Here is a 16,617-nt window from a genome sequence, read left to right as displayed (position 1 = left end):
AAAGTAAAATAAAATCAGAGGACACCATTTTCCATCATCAATGCACATATTTAACAAAAAATATAGGTAAAAATGTAAATGATTAGTGGGGTTAAAAACAAGAATTTTACAATTTATAGAGTTGGAATTTCCAGACCTTTTACCTTATTAAGTTCTTTCCGTACCAACAAAACTTCTCCCATATTTACATCAATGGAAAGGTAATAATGAGGTATGGTTTGCTTAGACTGCATTAACCGCTGTGCAATAACCTGAAATCAAAGAGATTAAAACATCATTTATCTTAAGCTCAGGTGAGACTTTACCTAATGCAGGGCTCTGTTTGCCCCTTTACCCTGCTCCCTGGTAATGGTTACCTCAAGCATTACCAGAACTGGAATATGCACCAGAACCTGGGCTCCTTTTAGTAGTATTTAATCAGAGCAATGTTTGTTTATCGCAAGTATTTAATTGGCCAAACCAAACATCTTAAAACTAGTCATCTAAGATTCCCAACTAAAAAAAGTGTCTGCTAGCGTTTCAAACTGTGGATGCAATTGAACAATCAGAGTAAAGATGCCCCCCACAGCTTTGGTCGCAGATTTAGAGTAATAATCTTACACGACGAATGTTGCTGATTGGGACGTCTGTGAAGACACCTGCAGGAACGGGTGCCACTCCTGGACCCGCGGCAGGCACAGCAGCTGCTGGAGCCTATGGGCAAGTACAGAAGCTCTTAGTACCTGCTAGTGACTCTTACAGATGGCAAAGTAAACATTAAAAGGCTTACAGAAAATAGCTATTTCTATCCCAAGGGAGCAAAAGGGACTCAGATTTGTACTGTGCTTATGTAAGAAGTCTGTTTTTAATTTTTATATTTAGAATTCTGTGATCATGTTTTAAGTATCATTTTTCTTTGTTCAATGATTAATTTGTCAAAATAATTTTGTATTTGCAAAATTACCTTCAAGAAAAGCAATCAAAGCATTCTTAAATTAAAAGGATTAGAGATAAACGTAAAACAGGGTAATTCACTTTTCTGAACAGTGTTAAGAAAAAACAATGATAAATCTTTCATTTTATTTATTTATTTTAAAGATTTTATTTATTTGACAGAGAGAGAGCACAAGCAGGGAGGGTAGGAGAGGGAGAAGCAGACTCCCCGCTGAGCAGAGAGCCTGATGTGGCGCTCGATCCCAGGACCCTGGGATCATGACCTGAGCCGAAGGCAGACGCTCAACCGACTGAGCCACCCAGGCGCCCCATATCTTTCATTTTAAAACAAACATCTAGGGGCGCCTGGGTAGCTCAGTCCACTAAGTGCTCGCAAGGAGCCTGCTTCTCCCTCTCCTCCCTGCTCACGCTCACTCTCTTTAATAAATAAATAAAATCTTTTAAAAAATAAAGCAAACATCTAAATCACTAAATCATTTTCCTAAATTTTAGCTAATTATCTTAACACTTTAACCACCAAATAGAAGTTGGTTGGCTATATGGATTTAATCCTTGTGTGGAATAATTACATAAAACTCAAACTCTAGTCAACAACTTGTAAGCGTGCATTTAAAAGTAGGGCCTGGATTAGAAGGAGAGGATTTGTTAGGAAAAATTTAGTACCACTTCTGAAGGAAAAAAAAAAAAAAAGGAATGCATGTCAATGCAGCATATCATCTTTCCTTTTCTATGCTGAGTGACAGCACATTCATATCTAAATACTGCTAGCCAGTAAAATTAGACAAAAAAACCCACAATTCTGGTTAAGCTATTCCATTCATAAGTAATGTATGAAAGTGTCTAATAGGTTGGACAGAGCATTTTGCAGGGACAAACTACCAAAAGCAAAACAAAACAAAAACGCCAAATCTAACTCACAGGAACAGCTTTAGTAGGCACAAAAGAGTCGATATCCTTCTTGATGATTCTGCCTTCTGGTCCTGTGCCTGGAAGAGATGCATAAATATCACATGTGAGAGCAGACTGCTGGTTCCTCCAGGAGATCAACACTATGATCCTGAAGTGCAAGCTCCTAAGGGTTCTCTACCAAAGACCCTCAAAGGGGTCACTCACCGCCTTACTCCTACACCTTAACAGTCTCCCGAAGACAGCAGCTTTTGTCAATTATTAATTATAATTCAGAGTGCTCTCACTTGAGCTGTAGTGGTTCTTTTCTTTGTAACTACAGCAAATACTCTTTGTAAGTACTTCTCTTTTAGAGTTTTACCTAAGCTGTACTTCATCTTTTCATGTTCTTTACTTTTAAACTGGGAACTACTGACATATGAATAATGCTGAGTACAATTTATACTTCCCAAGGTCTAGCTGCCTCCTCTCTTATTCAGCTCTGAAAAACCCTTTCTGAACCTTGAAATGGATCTCATTTGGTTTCTAGATTCATTTGATCATGAAGAATTCCCTTTGTACAAAGTCAACAGATACAACAATTGTTTCGGACATATTAGGCAAGTTAAATTTTTCACCCCAAAATAGCCTGAGTAACTCTCAACTGCAATGATCTCATCTTCAGCATCACTCCTTCCTTTTGTGGTCTCCATCATTTAGAGTTTTCTCACAGTGGCCACGGTTCTAAACTGGCCTGTGTGAGAGACTGGGAATGAAGTATGTGCAAGGAAAGATCTTCAAATCCTTCACACAAGGAAAGATCTCCAAATCCTCTCACAAAGGGCTCACTTTTATTTTCACTCAATTCCTTCCTCCTCCCATCCACAACCAATCAGGTTTATCTTCAGACCCAAACAGATAATCCTGAACCTTAATTCTAAGAAGACTCAGAATTTAGTTTTTAAAATACCTTTCACACTGCCCACTTCTAGAAAAAATTTGGTCAAATTGATTCATCTTCCCCCAGAGCAGACTTTTAAAAGGAGTCTTGTATGCAGTTCGTCCCAACTCCTTTCCTTCATTATGAAAAACGAGTTGGCTAGGATTGTGTTTATCCTCACCCGGAGCTCTAGAACAGAGGTAGCAGTACCCCTATTAGGTACCCCTCCTTTATAAACAACAGAAACCATAACCTCCCCTTACCACCAAGGCAGACCTGCCACAGCCCCTCAAGAGGAAGAAACCTGCAGTATCACCTGCCTTAGGGTGGGCTTTAGGCACCCACAAGAAATCAGGAGTCAACTGAAATCTTTTAAATCTTTCTGCCTATCTCATGAAGAAGGCACAACAGGCCATCATAAAGCAATATGGCTTAAAGGGAAGAACACCAGACTAGGAGTAAAAAATGTAGGGTTGTTGTCAAATATAAATTAGAAGACTAGAGTCACGTAATCTCTTCTGGTCTTTAGTCTCATCTGTAGGATAAAGATTCTAATACCGGCCCCTGCTCAAAGGAAGGCTGTGAAGATAAAATGGGATAGTGATGTGAACGTGCTTTGCCTCAAATAAATATGAAACATATATGAGTAGCTGTGAGACAAATCAAACTCTGAACATTAGGGTTTAGGCTTTAGAACAGTTTCTCCCCAAATGATTACATTTTGGTCATATTTGCTAAGTTATCTGTCCCTCCAAGGAGGGAAGGGGAACTGGAGACTGAGTTTAACAACTTACGGCCAAGGATTTAAATAACCATGCTTCTTACAGAAACCTCCATAAAAACTCTTTTAAAAAAACAAGATTTGGAGCTTCTGGGTTGGTGAACACATCAATGTGCTGGGTGGGTGGTACTCCCAGAGAGGGCATGGAAGCTCTGCACCCATCTCCCCTACAACCCTTGCCCTATGCATCTCTTCTATTGACTGTTCCTGTGTGGTATCCTGTACAATAAACTAGTAATGGTACATACAGTGCCTTCCTGAGTTCTGTGAGTCCTTCTAGTGAATTCGCATACATGAGGACTTGCAACTGACATCAGAAGTGGGGGCAGTCTTGTGGGACTGAACCCTTAACCCTGTGGAGCCTGACGCTAACTCTGGAGAGTTAGTGTCAGAATAGAACTGAAGTGTTAGATACCCAGGTGGTGACAGAGAATTGACTGCTGGTGTGGAAAAAACATATCTGGTGACAATCACTGATCCTCTCAACTCACTTATTCTAGACCATTCCCTCTTACTGCAAAATTTCTTCAACCTCACCAAGACCCCCCACTCCACTGCCTCAACTGCTCTCATCATCATTTCCCTATCATCTTCACCTCTTCCTCACCCCGCTTACACTGGGGATCACGGTTATACTCACTCGCTGGTCAAACTCTAAACTGTCTGCCTTCTCAATGGCAGCATCAGAGTAGCTTAATGCTGTTGGGATCAAAAAAGTGCACACATAGGGGCGCCTGGGTGGCTGAGTCGGTTAAGCATCCGCTTTTGATCTCAGCTCTGGTCTTGATCTCAGTCTCAGGGTTGTGAGTTCAAGCCCCGCATTGGGCTCCATGATGGGCGTGAAGCCTACTTAAAAAAAAAAAAAAAAAAAAGTACACTTAGATGACTAATTATACTCTAAATTCAGAGCCACAAACCTGAAATAGGAATGTTTTTCTATTTCTTTGTGTCATCTTCAATTTCTTTCATCAGTGTTTTATAGTTTTCAAAGAACAGATCTTTTACTTCTATAGTTAGGTTTATTCCGACTATCTTAGGGTTTTTGGTGCAACTGTAAATGGGCCTGATTCCTTGATTTCTCATTCTGTTGCATCACTGGTGTACAGAAATCCAAGAGATTTCTGTATGTTGATATTGTATGCCGTGACATTACTGAAATCGTCTATCAGTTCTAGCAATACTCTGGGGAGTCTTTTGGGTTTTCTATATAGGATCATATCATCTGCAAATAGTGGCAGTTCTACTTCTTCCTTGCCAATTTGGAAGCCTTGTCTGACTGCTGAGGCTAAGACTTCAGTGGTGAGAGTGGACACTGTGTCTTGTTCCTGACCGTAGAGGAAAAGCTCTCAGTTGTTCCCCACTGAGGATGGTATTAGCTATGGGTTTTTCATGTATGGACTTCATGATGTTGAGGTATGTTTCCTCTATCCCTACTTCTTTGAGAGTTTTTATCATGAATGGATTTGTGCTTTGCCAAATGCTTTTCTGCATCTATTTAGAGGACCATATGGTTCTTATCCTTTCTTTTATTAACTGGTGTATCATGTTGGTTGATTTGCAAGTATTGAACCACCCTTGCAACCCAGGAATAAATCCCACTTGATTGTGGTGAATGATTCTTTTAATGACTGTTGGATTCGATTTGCAAGTATTTTGTTGAGAATTTTTGCATCCATGTTCATCAGGGATATTGGCCTGTAGGTTTTTTTAGTAGAGTCTTTGTCTGATTTTGGTTATCAGGGTACTGCTGGCCTCATAGAATGAGTTCAGAAGTTTTCCTTCCTTTTCTATTTTTTGGTATAGTTTGAGAATAATAGGTATTAAGTCTTCTTTAAATGTTTGGTAGAACTCCCCCGTGAAGCCATCTGGCCCTGGACCTTTGTTTGGGAGATTTTTGATTACTGATTCAATTTCTTTGCTGGTTATTGTCTGTTCAAGTTTTCTATTTCTTCCTCTTTCAGTTTTGGTAGTTTATATGTTTCTAGGAATTTATCCATTTCTTCCACATTGTCCAATTTGTTGGCATATTCTTTTACAATCCTTTGTATTTCTGTGGTATTGGTTTTCTCTCATTTGTGATTTACTTGGGTCCTTTTTTTTTTTTTTTTAAAGATTTTATTTATTTATTTGACAGAGAGAGACACAGCGAGAGAGGGAACACAAGCAGGGGGAGTGGGAGAGGGAGAAGCAGGCTTCCCGCGGAGCAGGGAGCTCGACGTGGGGCTCGATCCCAGGACCCGGGGACCGTGACCCGAGCCAAAGGCGGACGCTTAACGACTGAGCCACCCAGGCACCCCTCTCTTTTCTTTTTGGTAAGTTTGGGGAGAGGTTTATCAATTTTATTTTTTTATTTTATTAATTTTTTCCAAGAACCAGCTTCTGATTTCATTGATGTTCTACTGTTTTTTTAGTTTCTATATCAATATTTCTGCTCTAATCTTTATTATTTCCCTTCTTCTGCTGGCTTTGGGCATCATTTATTGTTCTTTTTCTACATCCTTTAGGTATAAGGTTAGGTTGTTTGAGATTTTTCTTGCTTCTTGAGGTAGGCCTGTATTGCTATATACTTCCCTCTTACGACTGCTTTTGCTGCAAACCCAAAGGTTTTGGACCATCGTGTTTTCATTTTGTTTCCGTGTGTCTTTTTTTATTTCTTAATTTCCTGATTGACCCATTCATTTGTTAGTAGCATGTTGTTTAACCTCCATGTATTTGTGGCATTTCCAAATTTTTTCTTGTGGTTGACTTCAAGTTTCACAGTGTTGTGGTAAAAAAATATGCATGGCATGATCTCAATCTTTTTGTACTTGTTGAGGCCTGATTTGTGACCTAGTATGTGATCTATTCTGGAGAATGTCCCATGTGCACTTGAAAAGAATGTGTATTCTGCTGTTTTAGGATGAAATGTTCTGAATTTATGTTAAGTCCATCTGGTCCAGTGTGTCATTCAGAGCCACTGTTTCCTTGTTGATATTGTTTAGATGATCTGTCCATTGATGTAAGTGGGGTGTTAAAGTCCCCTGCTATTACTGTATCATTATCAATGAGTTTCTTTATGTTTGTTATTGTTTTACATATTTGGGTGCTCTGAAGTTGGGGGCATAAATATTTACAATTGTTAGATCTTCTTGTTAGATAGTCCCTTTTATTATGATATAGTCCCCTTCTTCATCTCTTGTTACAATCTTTGATATAAAATCTTGTTTGTCTGATTTAAGCACTGTTACTCTTTCTTTTGGTGTCCATTTGCATGATAAATGTTTCTCCATCCCTCACTTTCACTTTTTTAAAATTTTTATTTTTTATCCTTAAGTAATCTCCACACCCAATGTGGAGCTTAACCCACAACCCCGAAATCAAGAGTCACATGCTCCACCAACTGAGCCAGCCAGGTGCCCCACTATCCCCTCCTTTCAATTTGCAGGTGTCTTTAAGTCTAAAGTGAGTCTCTTGTAGGCAGCATATAAATGGGTCTTGTTTTTTTATCCATTCTGACACCCTGTCTTTTGCTTGGAGCATTTAGTTCATTTACTTCAGAGTAATTATTGATACTCTTTTTAGTGCCATTTTATTACTTATTTTGTTGTTGTTTCTGGAGATTTTTCTTGGTTCCTTTCTTATCTTTGTCAACTTTTGGTCTTTCCTTCCTACTCAAAGAATCCCCCTCAGTATTTCTTGCAGGACTGGTTTAGTGGTCACGAACTCCTTTAGTTTTTGTTTGCCTGGGAAGTGTGCGTGCGTGCGTGTGTGTGTTTTAAGTAGGCTCCACGCTTGGTGTGGAACCCAACACAAGGCTTGAACTCACAACCCTGAGATCAAGACCTGAGCTGAGATCACCCAGGCACCCAGATTTTCTGGGAAACTCTTTCTTTCTTTTTTTTTTTTTTTTAGATTGGGAAACTTTTTTTTTTTTAAAGATTTATTTATTTTAGAGAAAGAGGGGAGGGGCAGACGGAGAGGGAGAGAGTCTTAAGCAGACTCCTTGCTGAACACGGAGCCCGTTGCAGGGCTCAGTCTCAGGACCCTGAGATCATGACCTGAGCCGAAACCAAGAGTCAGACGTTTGACCAACTGCACCACCCCAGCGCCCCTGTCTGGGAAACTCTTCATCTCTTCTTCTATTCTGAATGACAGCCTTGCTGGATAGAGTGTTCTTGGCTGCAGATTTTTCCCATTCAGCATGTTGAATACATCATGCCCCTCTCTTCTGTTGTGCCAAATTTCTGTGGAGAGATCTGTAGCTACCCTTATGGGTCTTCTAAGTTAAGGACTTCTTTTGTCTTGCTGCTTTTAGGATTTTTTTTTATATCACTATATTTTGCAAATTTAACTACAGTATGTCTTGGTGTTGGCCTGCTTTTGTTGATTTTGATGGGAGTTCTCTGTGCCTCCAGGATTTGGTTGTCTGTTTTGTTCCCCTGACTACAGAAGTTTTCAGCTATTATTTCCTCAAATAAACCCTGTGCCCCCCTTTCTCTTCTTCTTCTTCAAGGACTCCTATGATATGAATGTTATTATGTCTGATTGAGTCACCAAGTTCCCTAAGTCCACTCTTGTGATCCATCATTCTTCTTTTGTTCAGCTTCGTTATTTTCCATAATTCTAGGTCTGTATCATTTATTCATTCCTCTGCTTCTTCTATCCTAGTGGTCATTACATCCAGCCAGTTTTGAATCTCAGTTATTGCATTTTTCATTTCTGCCTGATTGTTTTTTAACTCTTTTACTTCTGCAGTCTGGGTCTCCCTGATGTTTTCCATGCTGTTCTCAAACCCAGCGAGTATCCTTATGATTGTTGTTTTAAATTTTCCACCAGGCATATTACTTATATCTGTTTCGATTAGATCTCTGGTCATGACCTTTTCTTGTTCTTTCTTTTGGGATGAATTCCTCCATCTTGGCATTTTGTCTAGGTCTCTGTCTTGTGTGTGTTAGAAAAGCCTGTTATAGGGGCGCCTGGGTGGCTCAGTCGTTAAGTGTCTGCCTTTGGCTCAGGTCATGATCCCAGGGTCCTGGGATCAAGCCCCGCATCGGGCTCCCTGCTCTGCGGGAAGCCTGCTTCTCCCTCTCCCACTCCCCCTGCTTATGTTCCCTCTCTCGCTATCTCTCTCTGTCAAATAAATAAATAAAATCTTTTAAAAAAAAAAAAAAAAAGAAAAGCCTGTTATATTTCCTGCTCCAGAGAGTAATGGCTTCAAGAAGAGGTCACACAGTGCCCAGGGCCTGGCACTGCAGGGAGTGTCTCTAGCGTGCCGTGTGCACTCTGCCGCTGCGTGCTGGCTGCTCTATCCGTCAGTCAATCCTTGCCTAGAGTGGGCAGTGTTTGGACCCTGGTCAGAGTATGGCGAGTTTCAACTAGGTATGCTCTGATCCATTTGTTAAATGAGACCCTATGCTACTTCCACTAGAACTGAAGCTTTGCAGAGCTCTATGGTCAGGAGATATGGTATGTGCGAGGGTCTGTGCTGATCTCCTGGGGAAGGGACCTGCTGCGCTGGTTCTTAGGCACACTTGCGTGAGAAAAGCAGTACCAGCAGAGCACAGGGGGATGGGACTTGGTGTAAGCAGGTCAGGCAGCAAGTGTTGGGACTGTGCTATTTACTGAAGTTGGTTTATGCTGAGGGGTGGGGGAGGGAAATGGCACTGGCTGGCTCTTTTTCTCCCCATAGAGGGAACACCACCTCTCATAGAAGCGCTCCAAGAAGAGCTAACAAGTCTCTCCCCATGTGCTTTAGGCAATCCTCAGATCGCACCATCCACCCTAGGGTTGCTTGCCTGCCTGCTCTCTTAAGAATAGGGCAGTGCTCTCAGGGCTCTATCCTAGCCAAGCCTGTGGACCTCTAAAACTCCAGTCTTTGAGCCCTGCTGGTTGCAAAAACTCACAAAAATCAGCCCCTCTCCTTTTCCCAACCAATGGCTTTGGGGAAGTATTCTCCTTATATGTATCCCTGTGTGCTCCGTTCTCTTGCCTCTCTTCGCAACCCATGATCCGTTTCTCCCCCAAACCACATCTCCTCACTTCCTACCTTCCTTGATGTTGCCTCCTCTCCCCCTCTAGTTGTGCAGTTTGTTCTATCAGTCCTCATGTTGATTTCTTGGATATTTGGAATGATCTGATAGTTACCTAGCTGTGTTCAAAGGACAAGACAAACCTAGGGTCCTCCTACTGCCATCTTAGCTCCTGCCCTCCACAGCAAAGCTTTCTGAGTGAGTTGTCCACAATGCTGTTTCCACTTCTCCATCCACTTTCTACTTTTCAGTCTACCCAGACAGGCTCCCACCACACCTCTGTTTTGAAATAACTGCTGTCAAGTCCCCATGTACCATCCTTTCTAAGTTCTATTGATTCTGTCAAAAAAATTTCTCAAAGCTTTCCATTTCTTTCCATTTCCACTCTGACCATGCTTGTCTAAGTCACCACTGTCGGTTCCAGCAACAGCATCTTAACAGGGACCATGGCTTTCATTTAACCCATTTGCACAAAGCAGCCAAAATGATTTTTTTAAAATATAAGTTTATGTCACTTCCTTCTTTTAACCCTTTAGTGGCTTCCTGATATGCTTTAAATAAAATTCAAATTCTACCATGACCTATCAAGTCCTCGTTCTCACCCCTATGTTTCTTTCCAACCTCACCTAGTATCACTAGACCCTCTGCCTGCTATGCTCCATTAACACTGGCCTCCTTCATGTTCCTCAAACGTGCCAAGCTCTCTCCCACTTCAGATCGTGTACTACTGGTCTGTCCCCAGTTCTTCACAGGGCTGGCTCACAGCTGACTCCTCCTCATCTTTCAGGTCAGATCAAATGTCACCTCATCAGAAAGATCTTCCCCAACCACCACATCTAACAGCAGTCAGGCTGCACGTATATTCACCCTGTCACTCAACAGTGTTTCACTTGGTTTATTCTCTCTTGACATTTGGATCATCCTAGGTAATCACAAGTTATTTTCATTATTATAGCTAATACCTGTGTATGCTTTCTATGTGCAGGCACTGTTTGTTAACTCAGTTCACCCTCACAACCTGTAAGGCATTATTTTTACATACAAATGAAGAAACTGAGACGCCAAAGGTCACACAGGTAGTGTACAGCAGAGCTGGGGTTCAAACCTGAGCATTCCCGTTCCAGAGCCCATACTCTTAACTACGATGCTGTACTCCGTTTAACTCTTTATTTTTGTTAGCATAAGCATCTGAAACTGAAATCTTGTCTGTCTTAGGAACAAATGACACACACACAAGACTCAGTGCATATTGGTTTAAATAGTAGTAAATGAATGACCTAACTCTAATTGCCTGGTAAGAATATGGGGACTTTCCCACTTGTATCTTTGGTACAGCAGCCAGTGTTGCTAAGTATCTCATAAATGATCCTTCTTTACTTGTCTAAATTCTTTTGATATAATTAATAACCCAGTCCCTCCTCTCCTTAAAATTTATTCCAGCTTACATTGCTGTCCCTAATTCTAGTCACATATACATAAAAAGTGGCACTATGCCAGTGAAATAACATAAAAATGGAAAAAAGCATCTTCAAATATTGTAAGAATCCTCTGAAGGCCAAAAAATTTACAATATTCTATTCTTATTCTTGGGGGACTGGCTTGCCTTCTAACCACACAACAAAAGACAGCAAACAGATGATAACCAGCACTGAGTGCCCACAGCTGGACAACTGGGGAAATAACCAGCATCTAGACTCAAATTGGAACTTTACTACTTAACAGAAAGGGAGATCCCTAAAGAGTATTTTCTTATCCAAAAAATGGTGAATGATAATTCTTACTTCAAGAAATGTCATGCTAAATGTGGCAATTCAGTGACTAGCACACAGTAGTAGCCATCAAACCAGGCTCCAGGATTAGTAATTTCCCTTCTCCAAGTATCTTAATTACCTTACATTACATTTGAGCTCAAAAATATTTATTTAAATACCAGGCAATAATATTAATATGAACAGAACTAACATCTATCGAGTACCTGTTACATTCTAGATACTGTCGTAGGTCCTCTGACTGTTTTAATGTGCACTATTATTTCAGTTTTACAGATGGAAAAGCAGATGGTTTAAGTAACTCATCTACAGACATACACAAGTTAAGTAATTCACCTAAAGTCTTATCACAGAGAAGATGATAAAGCCAGGAGTAAACCCCAGATGATCTGATTCAAGACCCCATGCTCTTATCAGTAAGCTATACTTTCTCTTTGGAGAGAAAAAAATATGAATAAGACATTTTCCTTTGCCCTCAAGGAACTTCAGTTTTATATGAATTTTATTATTCAAAGTCATTTCAAGTCACCCCAGGTTTATGTTTTATGCTGTGTACTGCTAGATTCAGCCAGCCTTGCACCAGCAGATTTCTTATTACATAGTCAAGTCCTAAAACTCAACTCCGCTGAACAAGCATATTATACGTTCAGTAAAAATTAAGCAGTTCCCATAAACCGAGAAAGAAAACGGCACCTACATTATACAGGTAGATCCTAGATGGATTAAATACAGCACAGTAAGCTTCCCCACCTGTGGTGGCAACAAAGGAGATGACGTCCCTCCCTCACCCTTCTCTGCACTACCCCAGACAGGAGGGCTGTACAGAGCTGTCTTGCCGGTCTTAGGAAGGAATCTCACGTAAATTTTATCTTTACAGCCCCATTCCATAAGACAAACTTACCTTTTACATATGTAAGATCAATCCCTTTCTCTGCTGCCAGTTTCTTTGCAAGAGGGCTAGCAAACAGCCTCCCCTTGGGCCCAGCAGGAGGAGCTGGGCGGGCGGCTGAAGGCACAGGCGCCGCAGGCTGGGGAGCCGGAGGAACAGGGGCCACCTTTTGAAAAAGTTACAAATTGTTCATTCACCACTGTAAAGACTGGTCTGAAAGATTCAGAGCTTACATTTACTAAGAAATCAAAATAACTTTTATCTTTCTCCCAAAGATCATTATGCACATTTTTCCTGCTTAACCAACATAATATAGCAATATGAAGAATAATAATATAACCTCATGTCAAAGACAGAACCACATTATCTTACGCCCTGATAACATGGGGAGACGTGGAATTCAATACTGCTAACCAGTATGTAATATCCTTACAAACTTTCTTTACTTTCATCTCTTGCTGTTTCTTTATTCTCATTCTCTTTCATGACCAACATGGTTCTGTTTTTACTTAACCTCATTTCAAAATAATAAATTGTGCTGGAAGGTTCCATGTTGAAAGTACGTTAAGAAGTAACTACTATTGGGGCGCCTGGGTGGCTCAGATGGTTAAGCGTCTGCCTTCGGCTCAGGTCATGATCCCAGGGTCCTGGGATCGAGCCCCGCATCGGGCTCCCTGCTCAGCGGGAAGCCAGCTTCTCCCTCTGCCTCTGCCTCTCTCTCTCTCTGACTCTCATGAATAAGTAAATAAAACATTAAAAAAAAAAAAAAAGAAGTAACTACTATTTGCCAGCTCCCCACAAATGTAGGGAAGTCAGAAATCAAGTTTTCTCTGACAGAAATGTGTACTTAGTCTAAACTCACATGATTCTAACACGTACAGAAGCCTCGTCATAGTGTTATCTAGGCCTGAGGTGCACACAAGTACATCTTAGATATATCGTGTATGCTGTACAGCATACACAACAGGACTAGATTCTATGCAAAACAAGCCATGTTATGTCAAGGTTCTAATGTATTATAAAAATAAGCTTGACCCACTATCGTAAGTGAATACCAAGAGTACTGACAAGTAACGAAGATTAACTGACCCTCCAACAATACGAGTCTGAACTACACAGGCCCACTTACACACGGATTTTTTCACAGTACAGTACTATAAATGTATTTTCTCTCCCTTACAATTTTCTTAATAACATTTTCTCTATTGTGCTTTAAGAATATGGCATATAATATGTATCATATACATATACTACACAAAATATGTGTCAATTGACTGTCTACTGTCTATGTGGTCAGTAAGGCTTCCAGCCAACAGCAAGTTTATTAGTAGTTAAATCTGGGTGGAATCCAAAGTTATACAGAGATTTTCAAGTGCGCAGAGTTGGTGCCCCAGATCCCATGTTGTTCATGAACAACTGTATACAGTAATTGCCATACGCATGTCTATACCTAAAGCAGAAAAAAACATGTCACCTCAGCTTTGTTCTCAGCAGGACTCAAGACAGCAAGAAAAAAGAAAAGCTACAAGGATCCAACAACTGACTATTAGGGGCATGGTGCACGGCCACATACCTTGTAGATCTCCACAAAAGCTCACGATCTTTTTTTTTTTTAAAGGTTTTTAAAAATATCTTAAGTAATCTCTACGCCCAATGTGGGGCTCAAACTCACAATCCCGAGATCAAGAGTTGCAGGCTCTACCAACTGAGCCAGCCAAGTGCCCCTAACCATCTCCTTCCTCATTTATAGAATCTGAGAGCTGGTAGGAACCTAGAATATCATCCAATCTAATCCCTTAATTTAGAGATGAATATGGTTAAGTGTTCCCTCAATTCTAGAAGCATACCTACCGGGGGTGGGGTAGATGGTGCTGCTTGTGGTTTTAAATCAGTTACTTCCGTTGGCCTATAGTCAGCAAACGCTGGTATATCTTCCTCTTTTTCTACAATGATACAAAGTGGGGTTCCTAGAGGTACATCTCTTGTGCCTTCAGGGATCAGGATTTTTGCCAGGTAACCCTCCTCCTGTACTTCAAAACCTTAAATAGAAAGAAAGACCATCATGGAATTTAAAGGACTCCACTATCCCACCAAACTCAAAGCACAGTTTTAAGTAAAAAGCTCTTCTCCTTCTAACTAGCTATATAACCTTTTGTGAGTTAATGTCTCTGTGTCTCAGCTTCTTTAGCTACAAAATGGGGATTACAATAATACCTACCTCATAGGGATGCTATAAAAATTATTATTTTTCAAGTACTTAGAAACAGTACCTGGTATAAATACTAAATAAATAGCTGTTAATTAAAACTATGAGAGATTTAGACAGTAGTTAGTTCTGAACATTTTCTTTAAAACATCTCTGAGAAGCCGCTATGCAGACCCACAAGACTCCAAGAGGACATCAACTGCACCAATACGGCATCAGTTCTACTTCTAAAAATCAGAACCACATGGACGTTAAATTAAGGGAGCTACTAGAACTGACAGTGATGTGGGATTATGCGCTTAAAAGTATCTTTGGAGTTTTCAAAGAAGTTATATTTGGTATTCAACTAAATATTTCAGTGTGAAGAAATATGGCATTACTAGGGTTTCTATGGTGTTGACAACTTACATTTTATTCAGTGATTGCTCTTCTGATAAAGAACTCAAAAATGAACTGTTACAAAAGTAAAACTAAAAGAAGACATTGCAGAGCACAATTTTTGCCTTACAGATCTCTTGGCTTTCTGTTGTGCCCTTCCCTGACAAACACATCTTTGATGAATCCTTCCCTTTTCCAGTTAAGAATTAATATCCAATAAAAGCTATGTTAAAAAAAAAAAAAGACTCCAAGGCCACAAGAGAGTTTAAAGAATTTGACAAAGGTAATGCTTCTCCAGTGACTACCAGAGTCTCGAATACCATCTCTATAGCAATTCTGGCAAAGCAGATCTATTGTTACCAAGGGGTTTTGTTTGTTTCTAACAAACAGAATCATTTCTTCTAATAAAATCTTTCGGTTGGAACACAATATGCAAGAAGATAAAAAGGAGTTGCCCTGGTGAAAGTTGGGGAAAGGGTCAGGGCAAAGTAGAGTCCTGTTCATCAAGTCTCCTTTGCCCCAAGGTGCCATCAAGGAACCATGGAGTTTGAAGAACACAATCTAAAAATCACCATTGCAGAGGATGCCTAGAATCGCCCACTGCATCTTTGGGGACTGGATAGGAAAGAATAGATCTACTAATATCTATAAATATTATCACAAATAATAGGTGGGCTTTGTTCTGAGCATAAAAATGAATCAGAAAGGGAATATATGGAAATGCACTATGATGTGTAAACAGGTACATATACATTCTATCTCAAACTTTGAAACTATGAAAGCAATCCAAATCCTGGTTTCAGTTTTCCCTCAAAGTCATCTTTGCTATTTTCCTGCCGTGAAAGTAATTTTCTCCCGTTTCCTTTTCTCCCCCTTGCCCAATTTAAAGAATAGCAGTGCTGATACAGTTTCTCAGTAACATAATAAGACGAAGAAGCAGACTCTAGATAAAAATAATCTCTAAGTTGACATATCCTTGATTCATGAAAAGTGCAGCATGGAACTGACAAATTCCACTATGCACACTTCTGTCATGGCACAGCCTGTTCCAGGAAATGAATCCCAAAAATTAAAATTTTTCGTGTTATCACTCACTCATTATAGGATAGGACGGCAATCCTCTTCCCTCACTGGAAAACTCAGTGCCTCAACCATTAAGAGCTGAAGAAATCTCACCTATAGTTGCCTTGTCAGTCTCTATCTCTGCCAATAAATCTCCTTCACTTAGCTTCTCACCCACTTTTTTTTCCCATCTCTGAACTGTGCCCATGGTCATGGTGGGAGAGAGGGCAGGAAGAACCACCTGTAGAAACAAACACATATTATTGCTTAACACATTATGAAAGCCTTGGACACAATGGCACTTAGGCAAGCTTCAGTAGTTTTATGGAATGACAGTGACTGACGATCCAAGTTCCCACCTGTCTGATGCCCCCATAACAGCAAAAGATCAATGCCTCAGTAGTGCCGCACCAGTTGAATCACCCTTCAAAGCCCAAGATTTACAGTACCAGTGATACTCTGACCTCCCCCCCTCCACCAAAGTTAAAAGCAAGGGGTAGACTAGGAAAGATTTCTTTCTAGATAGTCAAAATTAATTCCTCAACTACATATTTAAGCACAGAGCATCCTTTCATCTTTTTTATCACTTACATTAAGCTAGAATTTTTCATTTTCACAGAATGATCTTGGTTTACACGATTCCATTAAAATTTTGCTGTGCTCTGTATTAGCATCTATCTTTTCACTCAGAGGAAATTGCATTTCTCCCAAACTTCCCAAAAAAGAATATTATATAAAATTATACGCCAACAAATTGGACAATCTA

General features: G+C 40.2%; 1 protein-coding gene across 2 annotated transcripts in view; it reads right to left on the bottom strand.

Moving 5' to 3' along the window:
* Window positions 1–16,617, bottom strand: part of DLAT (dihydrolipoamide S-acetyltransferase) — a 37,085-nt gene that overhangs the window by 16,258 nt on the left and 4,210 nt on the right. For both annotated transcript variants that reach the window (XM_032427794.1, XM_032427792.1), the window contains exons 5-10: window positions 15,966–16,092; window positions 14,057–14,244; window positions 12,218–12,371; window positions 1,852–1,919; window positions 601–693; window positions 144–251 (exon numbers count right to left, since the gene is read on the bottom strand). In XM_032427794.1, the coding sequence (XP_032283685.1) occupies window positions 144–251; window positions 601–693; window positions 1,852–1,919; window positions 12,218–12,371; window positions 14,057–14,244; window positions 15,966–16,092 (738 nt within the window). The remainder of the gene's footprint in view (window positions 1–143; window positions 252–600; window positions 694–1,851; window positions 1,920–12,217; window positions 12,372–14,056; window positions 14,245–15,965; window positions 16,093–16,617) is intronic.

Source organism: Phoca vitulina, unplaced genomic scaffold (genome assembly GCF_004348235.1).
Source record: "Phoca vitulina isolate PV1807 unplaced genomic scaffold, GSC_HSeal_1.0 scaffold38, whole genome shotgun sequence".
Taxonomy (NCBI): Eukaryota; Metazoa; Chordata; class Mammalia; order Carnivora; family Phocidae; genus Phoca; species Phoca vitulina.
Note: the sequence above shows the minus strand (reverse complement) of the source record. Positions and strands in the feature narration are given on the sequence as shown.